At 38.0% G+C, this 15,780-nt stretch overlaps 1 protein-coding gene across 1 annotated transcript in view; it reads right to left on the bottom strand.

Moving 5' to 3' along the window:
- The window catches only part of ppp1r21 (protein phosphatase 1, regulatory subunit 21), a 68,001-nt gene that overhangs the window by 21,893 nt on the left and 30,328 nt on the right, over positions 1-15,780 (bottom strand). Inside the window, exons 8-13 of the mRNA XM_080200657.1 lie at positions 13,760-13,812; positions 8,310-8,459; positions 4,898-4,999; positions 4,712-4,800; positions 3,408-3,544; positions 2,067-2,159 (exon numbers count right to left, since the gene is read on the bottom strand). Coding sequence (XP_080056783.1) covers positions 2,067-2,159; positions 3,408-3,544; positions 4,712-4,800; positions 4,898-4,999; positions 8,310-8,459; positions 13,760-13,812 — 624 coding nt within the window. The remainder of the gene's footprint in view (positions 1-2,066; positions 2,160-3,407; positions 3,545-4,711; positions 4,801-4,897; positions 5,000-8,309; positions 8,460-13,759; positions 13,813-15,780) is intronic.

Genomic DNA, 15,780 nt, shown 5'->3' with positions numbered 1-15,780 from the left:
AAGATCCCCTCCAAATTAAACACCATCCTGACTCCAACTGCATAGTCATTCCTTCATTTGTCACTGGCTCTAATAGCAGTGGGTCTATCTTCACCACCTGGACTGCAGCGATTCAAGGCTCACCACCGCCTTATCAAAAAGCAATGAGGGTTGAGCATTACGCTCTAGTCTTGTCAGTAACACCCACATCCTGTGAAAGAACAAAAAAAAACTAGGCTCCCTCTGGCACAGCAGCCCACCTTGACCAAGGGTGACAAATTACAATCAACAAATCCAAGAATGCAGGGTTCCTTCCTCAAAGCTGAGCTCTCAAAGACCAAACATTATATTAAATCAAAGAATCATACAGACTTGAAATATCAACTCTTTCTTTCTCCACAGATGCTACCAGACCTGCTGAGCTGTTCCTCATTCTGTTTTTATTTCAGATTCCTGCATCTGCAGTATTTTGCCTTTATTACTATACTTAATTCCCTCGATTTACATTTTTCCAATGTATGCACAATTATGCCAAGAAATTAGAAGGCAGGATTACATTCTGCATGTGAACACAGTATAAATCAAAACACTATCAAATACACAAATATACTTTTTCTTAGAACGCATTAACATACAGTGACTTGAAGCTGCTTGTGATTACATACTCAAATGGCTTCACAAAACAATTTTGAGAATTCAATTTAAACCAAAGGCGTTAAGTACGCAGCTTGTTTTGGACAAAATTGGCTCACTGTGGAAGGGAATGGCTCGATTCACAATGGATCAATTAGAAGCAGCTGCAGCACACTGGGATCTGCTAGCGGTGATATCATTTAGTGCCAAGACAGACTGCAATGTAAAAACAAATCTAGAAACAAAGAAGTGAACTGTAACCTAAAATAAGTGCAAACGTTCTTACAATAATTCCAAAAGGACCTTAATACAGGACATCTCATGTTTAGGTCAGTAGGTAGATAAATTATTAAAACTTTAACTCAGGGCAAATTAGACAACCTACAAAGAAAAAAAAAAATCAGAAGTTTTGTAAAAGGAAAAGGAGCTACAAGAAATATAGCACATATTTGACTAAAATGATAACGTGCAACTGCTTTTTACTTCCAGATTCAAAAACTCCAAAGGCCTCCTGCTTTCCAAACTCCACAAATCTGAGCTGAAAACAAAATTCTACCACTCATAGTACCCCACACCAACTCGTGCTTATCCATCACACCAGCTCTCAATTGCTTGTATTGGCTCCCGGTCCAGCATATTATAAAAATAAATTTCTTCCATGGCCTTAGACATCACCATTTGTCTCCAGTCCTACATCCCTCCAAGAAATCCATCTTCCCCCAACTCGGATCTCCTACACTTGCTTCACCCTACCATTAGTCAGCTATGCCTTCAGTAGTCTAAGAACCATAATTGTGAGTTCTCTATAATTCCCTTTCTTAAGGCTTCCCCAAAACCTACTTTGACCAAGATTTGATATTGCAGTACAACCTTGGCTGACCTGGTCTCAATTACTGTTTGGTTGCAGTTTTGTGAAGCACCTGGAGATGCTTTCTTACCTTAAATGTGCTATGTAAATGTAATGTGCTGCTTATAATTCCTATTGTATGATATACAAGTCAATCTGTAATATAGATAACAAAGACTTTGGTCTTCATTTCCCTGGCACTGAATGAATGCATCAAAGCATGTTGATCAGGGTCATTTTATATGATGAAAAAGAGAATGGAGTAGACAAGTAGCTGGGTCTTGTGCTGGTACGTGATAGTGTCATTGCTATTTACACACATTAGTTAAATAAAATAGGAAATGACAGTATACACATCCTTAGAGTTGTGGTTATTGGTCAGGCATTCATTTAGTACTGGACATTGCAAGTTCCAATGGGAATAGAAGCTTAAGAATTAGAAATCAGGTCATAAAATGAAGAATATGCTGATCATTGCTACATTTCGTTTTGGCCATTTCTAAATTCTGTCTTTCAAAACTGTTATAAAAGCACAGTTAAACACAATGGCGCAGCAAAATCCTTACATCTCACTTAAAAGAGCAGTTTGGCCTTTTCAAAGACTTGCCTTTCATGATATCATGCAATGAATGAAGACAAGCAGCAAGCTGTGTGAAAACTACATTATAGTTTGTCTGAAGGAGCATCTCAGGTTTTGTACCTAAAATAAAAAGATGCAGAGTTTTAAAAAAAACACAATAAATTTTCCATAGCTCTCTGAACAAGCAAATTAGGTTAACAGTTTTCTTCAAGTTTCTTCTCACTGCCAGCTGCAAAAAAGAAGCCCACCTCCCAGCCTCATTGCTCACCTTAAAAAGTATTCAAGCAGGTTTCAGAAAAGAAATTCCTGCAGCGTCAAATAGAAAACCAAAGTATATTACGTTTTCCCGAAAGTCAATGTTATAAAAAATTCTGCAGAATTATATTCCATGCTTCCAAATGTCTCATTTTTCACATAATTAAATAATGGGCAAAAAGCTAACAAAAAGTGAAAGCCCACAGATTCTCAAGCTAGTTAATAAAAGCAATTAAAGTAAAAGAAGATGCACATGTGACTTATCAAATTTGGTCACCCAAAATTTATGTAGGGTGACTGCATCTTCAACTCCATTTGTGATAATCGCAGTACATCCAATTGTCAAGGCAAAATTACAACCTTGACTTGACTTAATGAACTAGCCATTAGACTTAAGCAAGGAGACAGGTCATGAGCTACCTTTACAAATATGGACCAGCTAATTAAGAAGTCCATTAAACTGATTTGGATGAAAGCAGTTTTGCTTTCTACCACCCTGCCACATTGGCCCCTCCCCAAAAGCAGCCTTGCTTCCTACCACACCTCCCCCACCAAATCTTGTCCACATACCAAATACTCACTGTTCAAGTTTCCTATTTCAGAATAGAGCTGTTTCTTCAATGTTGATCCTAACACTATCCATGGCTTTCTATCTATTCATTTTTTGCGTAAATAAATATTCTTGATCACTTCCAGAAACTATATTTTACGTTGTATTGTAAAGATTACCCTAAATTTACTTTTGCTGACTTAGTAAATGTCTTGTATACCCCTAAATTTTTCCTGCAATGCCACAGAGCCTTAGATTAGTTGTTTAAGATAATTAATTATTTCCACAATGCAAAGAGCATCACTACTTTCCTGTATACCTCTTGTATTCATGGAGAGATGCTGGTGTTAGACTGGGCTAAACAAAGTAAGAAGTCTCACAACACCAGGTTAAAGTCCAACCTATAGGTCATCCCAGTTATCATAGCTTGCAGCACTCAAAACTGAGATGCATCTTCTAACTAGCTATAGTAACATTCTGGAGACAGATCTTTTCAGGCACATACATGGTGGCTTTGTGGCAATTTAAGTGAATTAAACAACAAAGTAATTCTGTGAACTTACTTGGTAAGGCAAGGAGACTAATGTAAACCTGTAGCTTTTCAAATATAGAAGTCATCTTTTGCATGTCACTCTGTAGATCCACGTTTCTTGCTCGCAAATTAGCTGTGCACAGTGAGTATTCACATTCTTCTTCCAAACTAGAAGCAGTTCAACAAAGCAAAATCATTAGTAATTTCTTATAAGCACCCAATCCACTCATTCTTCAATGCATTGCTGAAGAAATCAGTCATAACTGAAACAATTTTATATAAACTAAAATGAGCAAATTCACTTAGGCAGATAGCTTCAATTACACCAGGGAGGAGTGTGCGTATGCACCTACACTGAAACACTATATACTGTTAGTAGCAGGGCTATGGAGAGAGAAACAGAGTTAACATTTGAGATCTTTGGCCATTTGTCAAGGGATTGAAACATTAATGCTGTTTCTCTTGACAGATGCTGCCACACCTCAGCGTCGTCAGTATTTTTTGTTTTTATTTTAGAATTCCAGCGTCTACAGTTTTGCTTTTGCATGAGTGTTTATGTTACCTGCCTAGCTTGGTTTAAAACAAAAAATGTGAATAGCAACTCGAACAGGATAATATTCATAGTTATACTGTTACTTGATCTCAAATTCTGCAAAGCAGGAGTCACCCATCAGGTTCATTATTGTGTTAGCAAATGTTCAGATATGAACAAAACAAAGAACAGTACAGCACAAGAACAGGCCTTTCAGCCCTCCAAGCCTATACATATCACGTTGTCCTATCTAGACCAACTACCTGTATCCCTCTATTCCTGTCTGTTCATATGTCTACCCAGATAAGTCCTAAACGTCGCTAATGTCTGCCTCAACCACCTCACTTGGCAGTGCATTCCAGGCCCCCACCATTCTTAAAAACCTCCCCTGCACATCACCACTGAACCTTTATCTTGAACTTGTGCCCCCTTGTAATTGTCATTTCTGCCCTAGGAAAAAGCTTCCCCAATAGTGAAACTATTCACTCCACCTATACCCCTCAATTTCATAAACTTCTATCAGAAATCCCTATTCACAAATGAATTAATGTCTTACTTACTTATTCACTAACTTTAATGGGAAAAAAACTCAAATGCCTATAAACAAAAATAAATGCATGTTTTTGATATAAAGAACAAATGATAACTTTTTTTATTTTCAAAAGAAAATAATTAAAACTAAGTTGGAAAGGAAAAAAAACAAAGTGAGAAGGTGCCTTCTTAATTTTTAGTGCATTTGTGAAGCATTAGCAGTGCACAAAAAGCATTTCACTGTGCTATATACAAGGATCAAAAGAATTTACCTTTTTAATTGGTATGGTAGAATTTTCCTTAGGAAGCAAGTGTAAGAAGTAAAGACATCTGAAAATGGTTTAAGTTTCACAGTAGTTTCCTAGAAAAAAGGAGGGAAATAGATTCTCACTGATATGCATGTCCACATTAATTCTGAAACAAAAAGCTAAAATTTAAGCCAACTTGAAAAAACTTACTAGTGTAGTAACAGTTTCTTCGGTAATGCTCTCAAATAGATGCAACATTCCTTCCTCTAGGGGACGGACATAAGAGGCATTTTCATGCAGATATTCAGAAAACTGAAAAAGAGAAAAAATGATTTGGTGTGTACATAGAATAAAATTTACATAAAGGGCAATTTCAAAATTTGCAGACAACACAAAACTTGGAATTATTGTGAGCTGTGAACAGAATAGTGTTACACTTCAAAAGATACAGACAGGTGGAGGAGTTGGTGTACAGTTGGCAGACAGAATTGAATGCAGGAAAGTGTGAAGTGATTCATTTTGGTGGAAAGGCTATGGAGAGACAATATAAAGAGTGCAATTCTAAATGGGGTACAAGAGCAGGCATGTGCCTGCGTGCACGATCATTGAAGATGGCAGTTAACAAAGTGTGTAGAATCTTGGGTTTTATAAATAAAGGCAGAGTGCAAAAGCAAGGAAGTTATGCAGAACCATTATGGGGACGAGTTCAGCCTCAACTGGAAAATTCTAGGCATCGTACTATAGGAAAAATGAAGGCATTACAGAGGATGCAAGAGCAAGAAGGCGGTGGTATAGATTTAAGGTAATTAAGAAAAAACCTTTTTATGCTAATAATGATTAGAATCTGGAATGTACTGTCTGAGAATGTGGTGGAGGCAAGTTCAATCATGGTTATTAAAAGGGAATTGGATTCTTATCTGAAAAAGTAAAATTTGCAGGACTATTGGGAATTGATGGGGAAGTGCAATAGGCGGATTACTCTTGCAGACAGCCAGCATCGACAAAATAGGCAAATGGCCTCCTTTCATAACCGTTTTATGGATTCTATATTGCTTTACCTACAAACATCATGTTATCAAAACATTCTGGTGCTTCACAGAAAGCACAAAATAATTGGAGCCTTTAAAATCATATGAACAAATTAAAAGAATAGGAATTTCAACACAGACTATTTGGTCACATCAGTACTTTACTATTGTAACTATTTCCATTTTCAAACATCTATGGATACAGTACACATGAATAAATTGAAACACAAGAGATGGCAAGTGTAATATGCTCAGGAGGTGACTTTGAATCCATGGTTTCCAGAATTAGCCACTATTTGGGCTTCTCTTGTTCCATGTCTGGGTCTGGTGTAAACTAATTGGTAGAGATTAATTACCAAAGATGAACCAACAACTCCACTGTCATTGCATCACTAGAATGGTAGAAGATGGATGTGATCAGACTATGCAGGCCATTTTAACTGGGGGACAGCTAAAGACTGTACATTCTCCAATGCATGAGTGAAAACTGGCAGCCGCATCTTTAATACAGGAGGCTTAGAGAAATTTATTCATTTTTATTTTTGAAGTTTGCTGATGGGTTAAGTTGGCAGGCAGGCAAGATCAGCCCATCATTCCTCAACCCAGAAGCACAAGCACAGGGAAGCACTCCATCCAATTTTGCCACGTGGCAGAGAAATACTTTTGACCATCAACTTCTTGCTAATTGAGAACTTCCCACGAGGGGAAAATGGCACATACAAGCTCACATACATACTACTGCAGAACAGGACTGCGTAACTAGAAAATATAGAAACATTTCAGACACATTTTGTTGCAGATGTAAAATAATCTTTGAACATTACAACTATTTTCCCTGATCAATCGGAAACTCAATTCTGACTGAATGGAATCAGTATTTAACAATTACAATTTGTGGCCTTAAGTGGCCTTTGTATCTGTGCTCTGAATGTTATAAACACTTGCCCTAGAAAAACAGTTTGTCATTTGACACAGCAAGCATTGCTATGGGAGATCTGTTAATATCAATACAAGTGAGCATGGATATCCCCATGGTTCAAAATGTTACTTTTGACAAAAAGCTATTGCAAGAACTGTAATTAAATTCTCAGGACAGGATATTCAGCTTTCATGTGTGACATTCATCAGTTTGACTCGAGTTTCTCCCTGGTGTTTTGGGAAGCTGGATGGATCCAGAGGGCTGCAGGAAGGTACAAGGCTGAGATGTCAGGGGTTCAATTCTCCAACCAAAGGACTCAGTTCCAATATCATGTGAGCATTCGTCTTTGCTGCATTAAGGCTGTGGAAAAGGTTTTGACTATGGGAAGTTTTTGCTTGATTGGAACATTTTAGATATATTTATTATCATGGTTGTTTTTGCTTGTAATTGAAAGAAGTTGCTAATTTTCTTTCCATATGTTAACAATATTCTTAAATAAACTTTGTTTGATAAAAGTTTCCTAGTGGGTCATTTGAATCATACCTGAGGTGAAACATATCATGCTTTTCCTGGCCAAATTCAAAGTGCAAAAGTTATGGTTCAGGTGGGCTTCTTAAAACACTTAATTCAGGTCTGAAACTCCAATGTCACAGTGCAATAATATTGGAGGAAATCAATTAAGATTCAATACAAAAAAAACTTGAAAAGATCATGACAGGATATCCAGATCAGATAGCATTCATAGTGCTGCTTGAATTTTGTATTATTCAACAATTAAACACAACACAACACAACTAAACGTTGTGTGTGTATGACAGAAAGAGAGAGAGAGATTAATGATTAACATGGCAGCAATTGTGTGTCAAAGATTGACTAGGTTTATTTAGGAAGAGCTTGGGGCTAAAACTAGATGCCCTGGCAATAGAATGTTCCAGACTGAGACTGTTACAACCACAGTTGTGATCATGTCATGGCTGCTGATGCACATCAAACAGACAAGATACTAAGTTAGGCTAGAAATCATAAGACAACGTGCTCTTAAGAACCAAACGTACAAAAAGGAAACATTTCCAGTTTGCCAAGTGGAAAAGAGGCATTTCCTTCTTTTAGGACAGTACAATAAGAAGAATGCATGCCAACTTTCAATGTGCCTTGTCAATAATATTTTGCTTGTAAACTGCTTTCATGCTGAAGAATGAAGTATTGTAATCAGAAGCATTAGCTAACTTTGTTTGTACTTAAGTGAACGCAGTTTTTTTAAAAAATCCTTAACCCCTTTGCAAAAAGTTTCTGAAATGACACATGCAAAACATCAATTTATCTTTTGCAACAAAACTTATTCACCTATTGTGCATTTCAAGAGAACATTTAAAGCCTTTGACTGTGTGTATGAGGAAAATTTTCCTCTCTTTAAATACACCCCATCTCAATAACTCCGGTTAATACAATAGACATGTACTGATAAATTCTAACACTAATCTTGTACAACTAAATTTCTTGTTGCAAGAAAGTTCAGTCTAGGTTAACCATAATACAAGGATATAACATGCACAAAAACATTTCTGGAACTTAAATGATTGTGCTACAGCTGAATTATTTATTGGCAGCATAAAGGGCAAATGTCATTAAAGTCGCTATTAGGAACAGCAATTTTCTAAGAACAAACTAAACATACCTTTTGGTTCAAAGGAGATATGGTGTCTGTTGCTGAATCAATGGGGTAGATCTGAATTCTTTGCTCAGTATAAGTATGAAGATTTAGCAATGCTCCCACCAAATCGCGAACAAAAGCCAGTGCCTGTCCATTAAGATCGCGAGCTTTCAGCTGAAAAGTAACATCGTTCTTTATGTGGAATGCAGCATGGTAATGAGTTTGATAGATGCTTTCTTCATCCATATTTGCGTCTCAAAAGTGAATGCTGATGATTATCAGACTACTCAGGTTATAGAACTGAGCCTGATGCTCAACTATACACACATACATGTGTATACTTAGAAGTGACACAAGATGATCAACAGTGATAACTATTCGACATCAACCATCATGGGCCAGGAATTGAGCCTATGGACTCACCTGATCTGTCCAATTGAAAAAGGAATGAACCTCCAATGAATGAGATAGATGATGTTCTATTAATTATCAGCAGATAACTATAAAAGACCTTGATTTGGATTAAATGCTAAAAAAAGGGGACTGGATATCACTGGCAAGACCAACATTTATGCCCCATCAAAAGTTGCCCTCAAGGTAGTGGTAATGAGGTACCTTCTTGAATACAGCTGAGTGGCTTGCTGGGCCATTAACCACATTGCTGTCTGGCTGGAATCATACATTGACCAGACAGGCAAGGACAGATTTTCTTCCATAAAGGATAATGGTGAATCAGTTTTGTTTTAAATCAGTACAGTAGTTTTGTGGTCATTTTTATTCATACAAGCTTTGAATTCCCCAGCTACCATGGTGGGATTTGAACTCATGTCTCAAGGTCATTACTCTAGATATCAGGATTATTAATTGAGTAACACAACCACAATGCTACTGTATCCCATAAAAATACACATTAAGAGTTTTACAATCTCTTTCTCACAAATCGGCTTACAACTGCAGAGAATCAAGTAGCTTTGGCACAAATCTTTTGAAAGATCTCAGAGCAATTTCAGTTTGGAACTAACCATTAAACTTACCATAAAACAAACAATCGTATATACATACATCATCAGCTTTTATAACAAATGGATTCATAAAACACTGAGGACCCAAGAAATATCTCAAAATGTTTTCAAATAGGTTCAAGGAAAAACAGATGCCAAATCAGAGAACAGGAATGAAAGAAACATAGAATATAGGAGAAATGGGCCATTTGGCTCTCCAAGCCTGCTACACCATTCAATACAATCGTGACTGATCCTTTATTTCAACACCATTATCCCATGATGACCAAAAGCTGTCAGAAATGTTTTGAAAAGGTGATGGAAGGAAAAATGGAAGAGAAATCGATGGGATTAGGAGTCAGATAAAGGCTGAGACAACTGATGAATTGCATATGACACTGTTCTTCCCTTACCTCCTCTGAAGCTCACCCAAGTCTGTACAGACCGAAAATAAGGAAGGATTGTACATTAATTACGTGCTGATCTGGTGTTCAAATTCTTCTTAACCAATCACCAACAGTAGATGTACAAGGGATGTCTTCCCACCCTCCCTCAAATCTTTGGTATTTTATTTCAAGTGGCTGGTTTCTCTTCAGCTATTCATTCTGTATTTTTTATTTATCAAAATAAACAATTTGCACATACAAATTGCATTGTGGGACTGATGTGAAGGATTGCTAGCCACAATTTGGTTGATACTCTCAAAGAAAATAGCCCTGATGGGTACTGAATTTTAGGAGGTTTTGATGACATCTGATCTTGGGATACTTGATGCTAACATTGGACAGCATGAACGGAGAAATATTTTGCAAGGATGTCTAAGCTCTACAGATATTCTTCACCTTCACTTTTTAAGGGCATGTAAATATGAAAACATTGATGCTGCATTTGAAACGAGCAAAAGCGCGTGGAGCACACGTGGTCAGTGCTTCGGTCTTCATCCAGAGTTCTTAAGTCAGAAATCTGGTGCAAGTGGGAACTCTGTGCACAAGTGAAAGGCGGAGCTGCTTCATAATTTTTTTTAATCTCAAGGAACTGTTTTTGCCAAAGAAACTCCTATTTGCTACCACATTACTTCAATAAATTCAGAAATTAAACTAGATAAACCAAAATAATTAAACTAAAAATAATTAACCAACCAAATAAAACTTGATAGACATGGCAGATGGTGCGCATTAAATGCAGCATGTGGGGGTTTGTGGCGAACACTGCAATCTCAGAAAACCCCATCTGCAGTAAGCACCTACAACTTGACGAACTTTGGCTCAGAGTTGTTGAGCAGCAACAGACATTGCAAAAGGGGGAAGGGAGAAAAGTAAAGAGTGTGACTGTTAACCTAAGTAGAAATCTAGAGTTTGTCAATGGCCAAATGAGATGATCCAAGATGAAGTGATCAAAATCAATCCTGTTTACATGTTGCAGTAAAAGCCCTTGGACCTTGACCAACAGGTACAAGGTAATTGCTACCTGTGCGGATGAGATACAGGCTTGCAGGACAGATGGACAAACTGATCACACTACCATAGTGTAGGAGGCCATCCAACTGGGGAGAGTGAAAAGCAATGCAGTAGGGATATGAGTCAATAAAGTCTGAAAATTAGATACTGCTTCTTTGTAGCTACAACCAGGAGCTCCAATGGTTGTATTGCCTGCGCAGTGCTTTGTGATGTGAAAAACAAGGTAGCTAATTTATGCACAGCCAGTGCCCATGAACGGCAATATGACAACAAACAGTTTATTTTAAATGATATGGGATAAATATTAGGCCGGACAACAGGGATAACTTCTCTGCTTTTCTAAACAGTTCACCAAGAAAGCAGGTGGAGGTTCAATTTAATTTTCCTCTGAAAGACACCTCTGACTATGTAGTACTCTTAGTACTGCATAAGTATTTCAGCCCAGATCTTGCAAGCAAATATCTGGACTAGGAGTTCAATCCACAGCTTTCTAACAGTGGTGAGTGTTCTGCCAATTCAACCAGAAATGACAAAGTTTGATTACAAAAGTTACTCAAAAATTGTTTTAGAAAAAAACTATTCTACACAAGCACTCTTCCAACTCGATAATGGTTTCCTACATGTACATCATCTACATTAACAATGTGGATGCAATATTTTTAGCTGCCACTGTTGCTGCACAAGTGGATTGGGAAATCCTCCTGAATCCAATGCATCTCCCCAATTTCACAGTAACTTCATTGCAGTGTTCATGTAAGCCTTACTTGTGATTAATAAATAATTTTTAACTTTAACAATGTTTACACATGCATTCTGTTTAATAGTTAAAATGGCAACTGAGGGTTCTTGAGAAAAGTGGATAGCTTCAATCAATAGCCCAAATAACATGATCTCAGTAGTGGCAAATGCCAAGATGTTACCAAGGTCTGTAACAGAACTACAACTTCCAGATAGCCCACTTGCGTTTGAATCCACGAGGTGTGTGTCGCGAGAAAACTTGATGTTGGTCCTGCTGGGACTAATCATTGTTAAAGCCTGGTGATTGCCCTGGACTGGGACTGATTAACGTAAGGCTGCTCTTTGCAGGCAGACAGCCTACTCAGAAGCTCAGTCCTTATATCAGCAGAACTGTCAAAACATTTCTACACCCCAAGCACTACTCAATCCTTGCTTATATAACTCCCCATTGCACTGTATTCCCCCCAGCCCCACCCACCAACTATGTTTCTCTCATAGACCCATCCTCCCATTGCCCACAGCTCTGCTCCCAAACTCCCTAACCCAGTCAATGAAAAGTCGAAATGACTGCTGATGTTGGAGAAGAGTGCTGAGTTGGCAGGGAAGGAGGTAGACATGGGTGCTGCTGCTGGTGGTGATGACAGTTGGAGAGTTAAGTATATTAAAGAAAACATTTGGGAGGATTGAGCTGGAGGCAGGTCTCATGGGTTTACTCTTCAGGCTGTGAAGTCAAAGGGAGCATGGTTTCACTTGAAACACACTCACCACTAGGCTTCCCCACTCACTACGTACAGATTTCTGCTGCAGTCTGCAAATAGGGCTGGAAGCTTTTTTTAAAAGCAGTCAATGGAATGCTCCGCTACTACATCACTTAGAGTGATCTGGTCATGAATTTGGCTTTGCGTCATATGGAAAGTGTTCCATCCTTCAGATGATCTAAGTTATGACAGTATATGCGTGGGTCAGAACTTTAGGAACACGGATGCCATGCTGGCTCTTTAAAAGAACAACAACTACTATGGGCTGCCTTGTCAAATTTCCGTTTCATGTCATTTATGCAATTTGTGCGATTATTTCTCCTCGAGTTATGAACATAACACTGTCATGCTAGGTCTTATCTTTCAGTGCCTGCCTGCTACTTTGTTTATCTGACTCCAATAAAGCATTTTCTTTTGTTGGGTAAGCTAGAGGAAACAGATGTTGAAAGCCACATTGATTGGATGTTGAGGAACTGGTTTTAGTCCACTGCACTGCTATGTCAGCTATAAGTCATCAGCATACATTTACAGTATTTCTCAGAATAAAAAGGAACTTGGAGCATGACAGACATTCATAATTAACTGATTCTGTTACAGTTGAAAACAAGTTCCAGATTTCAGTTTGTGAATAGGGAGACATGATTTTGTAGGGATTTTTAGTGAGAGCATTGTTTAAAGGAAGATGACTTCTGATTAGGATGCAAACAGATGAAGCACAACTCTAACCTGGATCCCCAAAGTAAAAATTATCCAATATCAGAGGCAATGGTGGCACAGTAGTTAGCAATGCTGCTTCACAACGCTGGGGACATGGGTTCAATTTCGGCCTGAGGTCACCGTGTGGAGATTGCACATTCTCCCTGTCTCTGCATGACTTTTCTTCAGCTGCTCTGGTTTCCTCCCACAGTCCAAAGATGTGCAAGTTAGGTGGTTTGGCCATGCTAAATTGACCTTAGTGTCAGGAGGATTAACAGAGTAAAATACGTGGAGTTACGGAGATAGGGCCTGGGTGAGATTGTTGCTGGTGCAGACTTGGTTGGCCGAAGAGCCTCCTTCTGCACTGTAGGGTTTTTTGATTCTATAAACTACACGTTAATTGCATCAAATCCTGAACTGAATTTTGAATAGCCAGAGATGAGAAGCAGCAGTAAATACATTCAATTGTTTCAGAAAAATTAAAACTCTCATTAAAAATAGTAAGCTTCTTGGTTAAGGTTGTTGGCAAAATGGGATAATTTCACAATTTTTCAACCCCACCAAAATTTTTCCATCTAGATTCATAATTGTATCAAATATAAAATTTAATCGACTGCAGACTAAATTTTTTTAGAGCACTGCACAATTTTTAAAAAAAACTTTCCAAACACAAGATTTCCCAAAAATGCCTACCAATTTTATTTTTTAACAGAAATTTGAAATTCCCTAATGCGTATTTAAAATTTGAGATGGAAAAGCTCCAACAGCCTTCATTAGGTTATCACTATTATACATTTTCAACCGTCCATTTGCGGGCTACTCACCTGATGCCTTCTGTCATGTACAGGTACATCCAATGTATTGTATTCTGCAAACCCTATATAGAAATTAGATATTTTAGGTATTCAAATACACATTGGAAACAGAATGCATGCTCTAAATTTCCATCTGCATTTGTGGCTATTCAAGAGATAAACTTCAAAACTCAGCTAGCGACAGGTCAATGCTCTACATGAGACACAAAATAGGAAATGAAGCATCAGAAAAGTCTCGTTAATTCTCATTTATGTTTGTTTGAGCTTCACAATTACTTCAGGTATCACCAGCATTGGGCACTTGTACACCAGCGTAAATACAGTTGTACGTCTTAGGAAAACACAAATTGAGTACTTAGTCACACCAAACTGGTGCTACTAAATGTGATATGAAATCTGAATGTTGAACCAAACATGAGGTCTTTCATCTCTTATTACAGGCAGCATATACTGAAAATTTAAATTGTGATTTTATGTTGCACAAAGTACAGAAAAAAATGTGGTCATTCAACTCATCTAGAAAATTGCGTAATATTAAAATGGGCCTCCCCCAGTCATTTTCAACTCCTGCACGAGAAGCCATGACAGTGAATTGGAAAGGAAAACAGAATGTGGAAAAGTAACAGGTCAGCCAGCAACTGAAAGCGAACAATTGGTACATGCTTCTGATTGAAGTTCAACACAAAACGCTGACCCAGAACTTGGTTTCAGATGCTGTTCATTTCCTGTTTTATTTCTAAAATTCTTCTGAACTAAGGTGGCTACAAATTTTGCTGAGTTTCTTCCCCCCAATTTTATAATTCTAGTCAGTCAAATATTCTCAGCCATTCAACAAACAAACTGCAAGACTCCAACAAAAAAAAATACACGCTCTCTTCTTCTCAACACCTCATCACAAATTTTCTCAGTCCAAACATTTAGGTGAGGTTTTCACTTTGATCAGTAAGCTATGTTCAATATGCAAAATCAATTAATAGCCTTGCAAGACTAGTAATCATGTAATAGCCAGAAATTACATCCAACGTGATAAGTTGGGGTGGTACAGTGGTTAACACTGCTGCCTCACAGCGCCAGGGACTCGGGTTCGATTCCCGGCTTGGGTCACTGTCTGTGCGGAGTTTGCACATGCTCCCCATGTCTGCATGGGTTTCCTGATTGTCCGATTTTCTCCCACAGCCTAAAGATGTGCAGGTTAGGTGAACTGGCCATGCTAAATTCTCCCTCAGTGTTCCTGAATAGGAGCCAGGGTGTAGTGGCTAAGGGATTTTCACAGTAGCTTCATTGCAGTGTGAATCTAAGTCTACTTGTGACTAATAAACATTAATAAAAAAACACTGCAGTATTTTACATTTTGAAATTGCATGAAGAGGGTGATTGCCAACTCAAGACAAAGCAAAATACTTAGCGAACATCCATTCAGCTAATGAACACATCGGAACATTTTATTTAAAAAAAAATCTGGATTTAATAACTGCGTTCAGTATTTGGCTGCATAAATCTATAATTGGCCACATCATCCTAAGGCTTCATTGCTTTGTCTGTACCAAATTATCTGATTTCAATTTCAGCACAGGAAAAGGCACAACTGGGTGCAGTAACTTTAGTTAGGGAGAATAAAAAGTCATCCAAGTTCCTGTGCTTAATCCTGATCTAGTAACCCCCTACTAAAAATACACGTGAATATCAGGTTAGAATAGGGTCAGGGTCACTTTGATCCCTGCTAATGTGTAAATATATGGACATCAGGCAAGGACATGACTAGGTTCAGCCATGAAACTAATACAGATGAGTAGTTCACAACTTGTGGTCCCCGAAGTGATTTACCAGAGTGCCACACCCATGGAACTATATTACTCATGAGTCACTAGCTTTTGAAAAAGAGGAAAACGCAAGAGGGAAGGGAAGCAGCATGCATTATTATTGTTACGTAATTCAAAAAGTTTGATTCAACTGTTCTTGGAACGAGGGTTCATAATCATTAGCTTGTGTTGTACGAGGTGGATTACTCTCAGGAATGCTGGCCCGGAAAA

Source organism: Carcharhinus amblyrhynchos, chromosome 12 (assembly GCF_965287045.1).
Source record: "Carcharhinus amblyrhynchos chromosome 12, sCarAmb.v2.hapA, whole genome shotgun sequence".
Lineage (NCBI taxonomy): Eukaryota > Metazoa > Chordata > Chondrichthyes > Carcharhiniformes > Carcharhinidae > Carcharhinus > Carcharhinus amblyrhynchos.
Note: the sequence above shows the minus strand (reverse complement) of the source record. Positions and strands in the feature narration are given on the sequence as shown.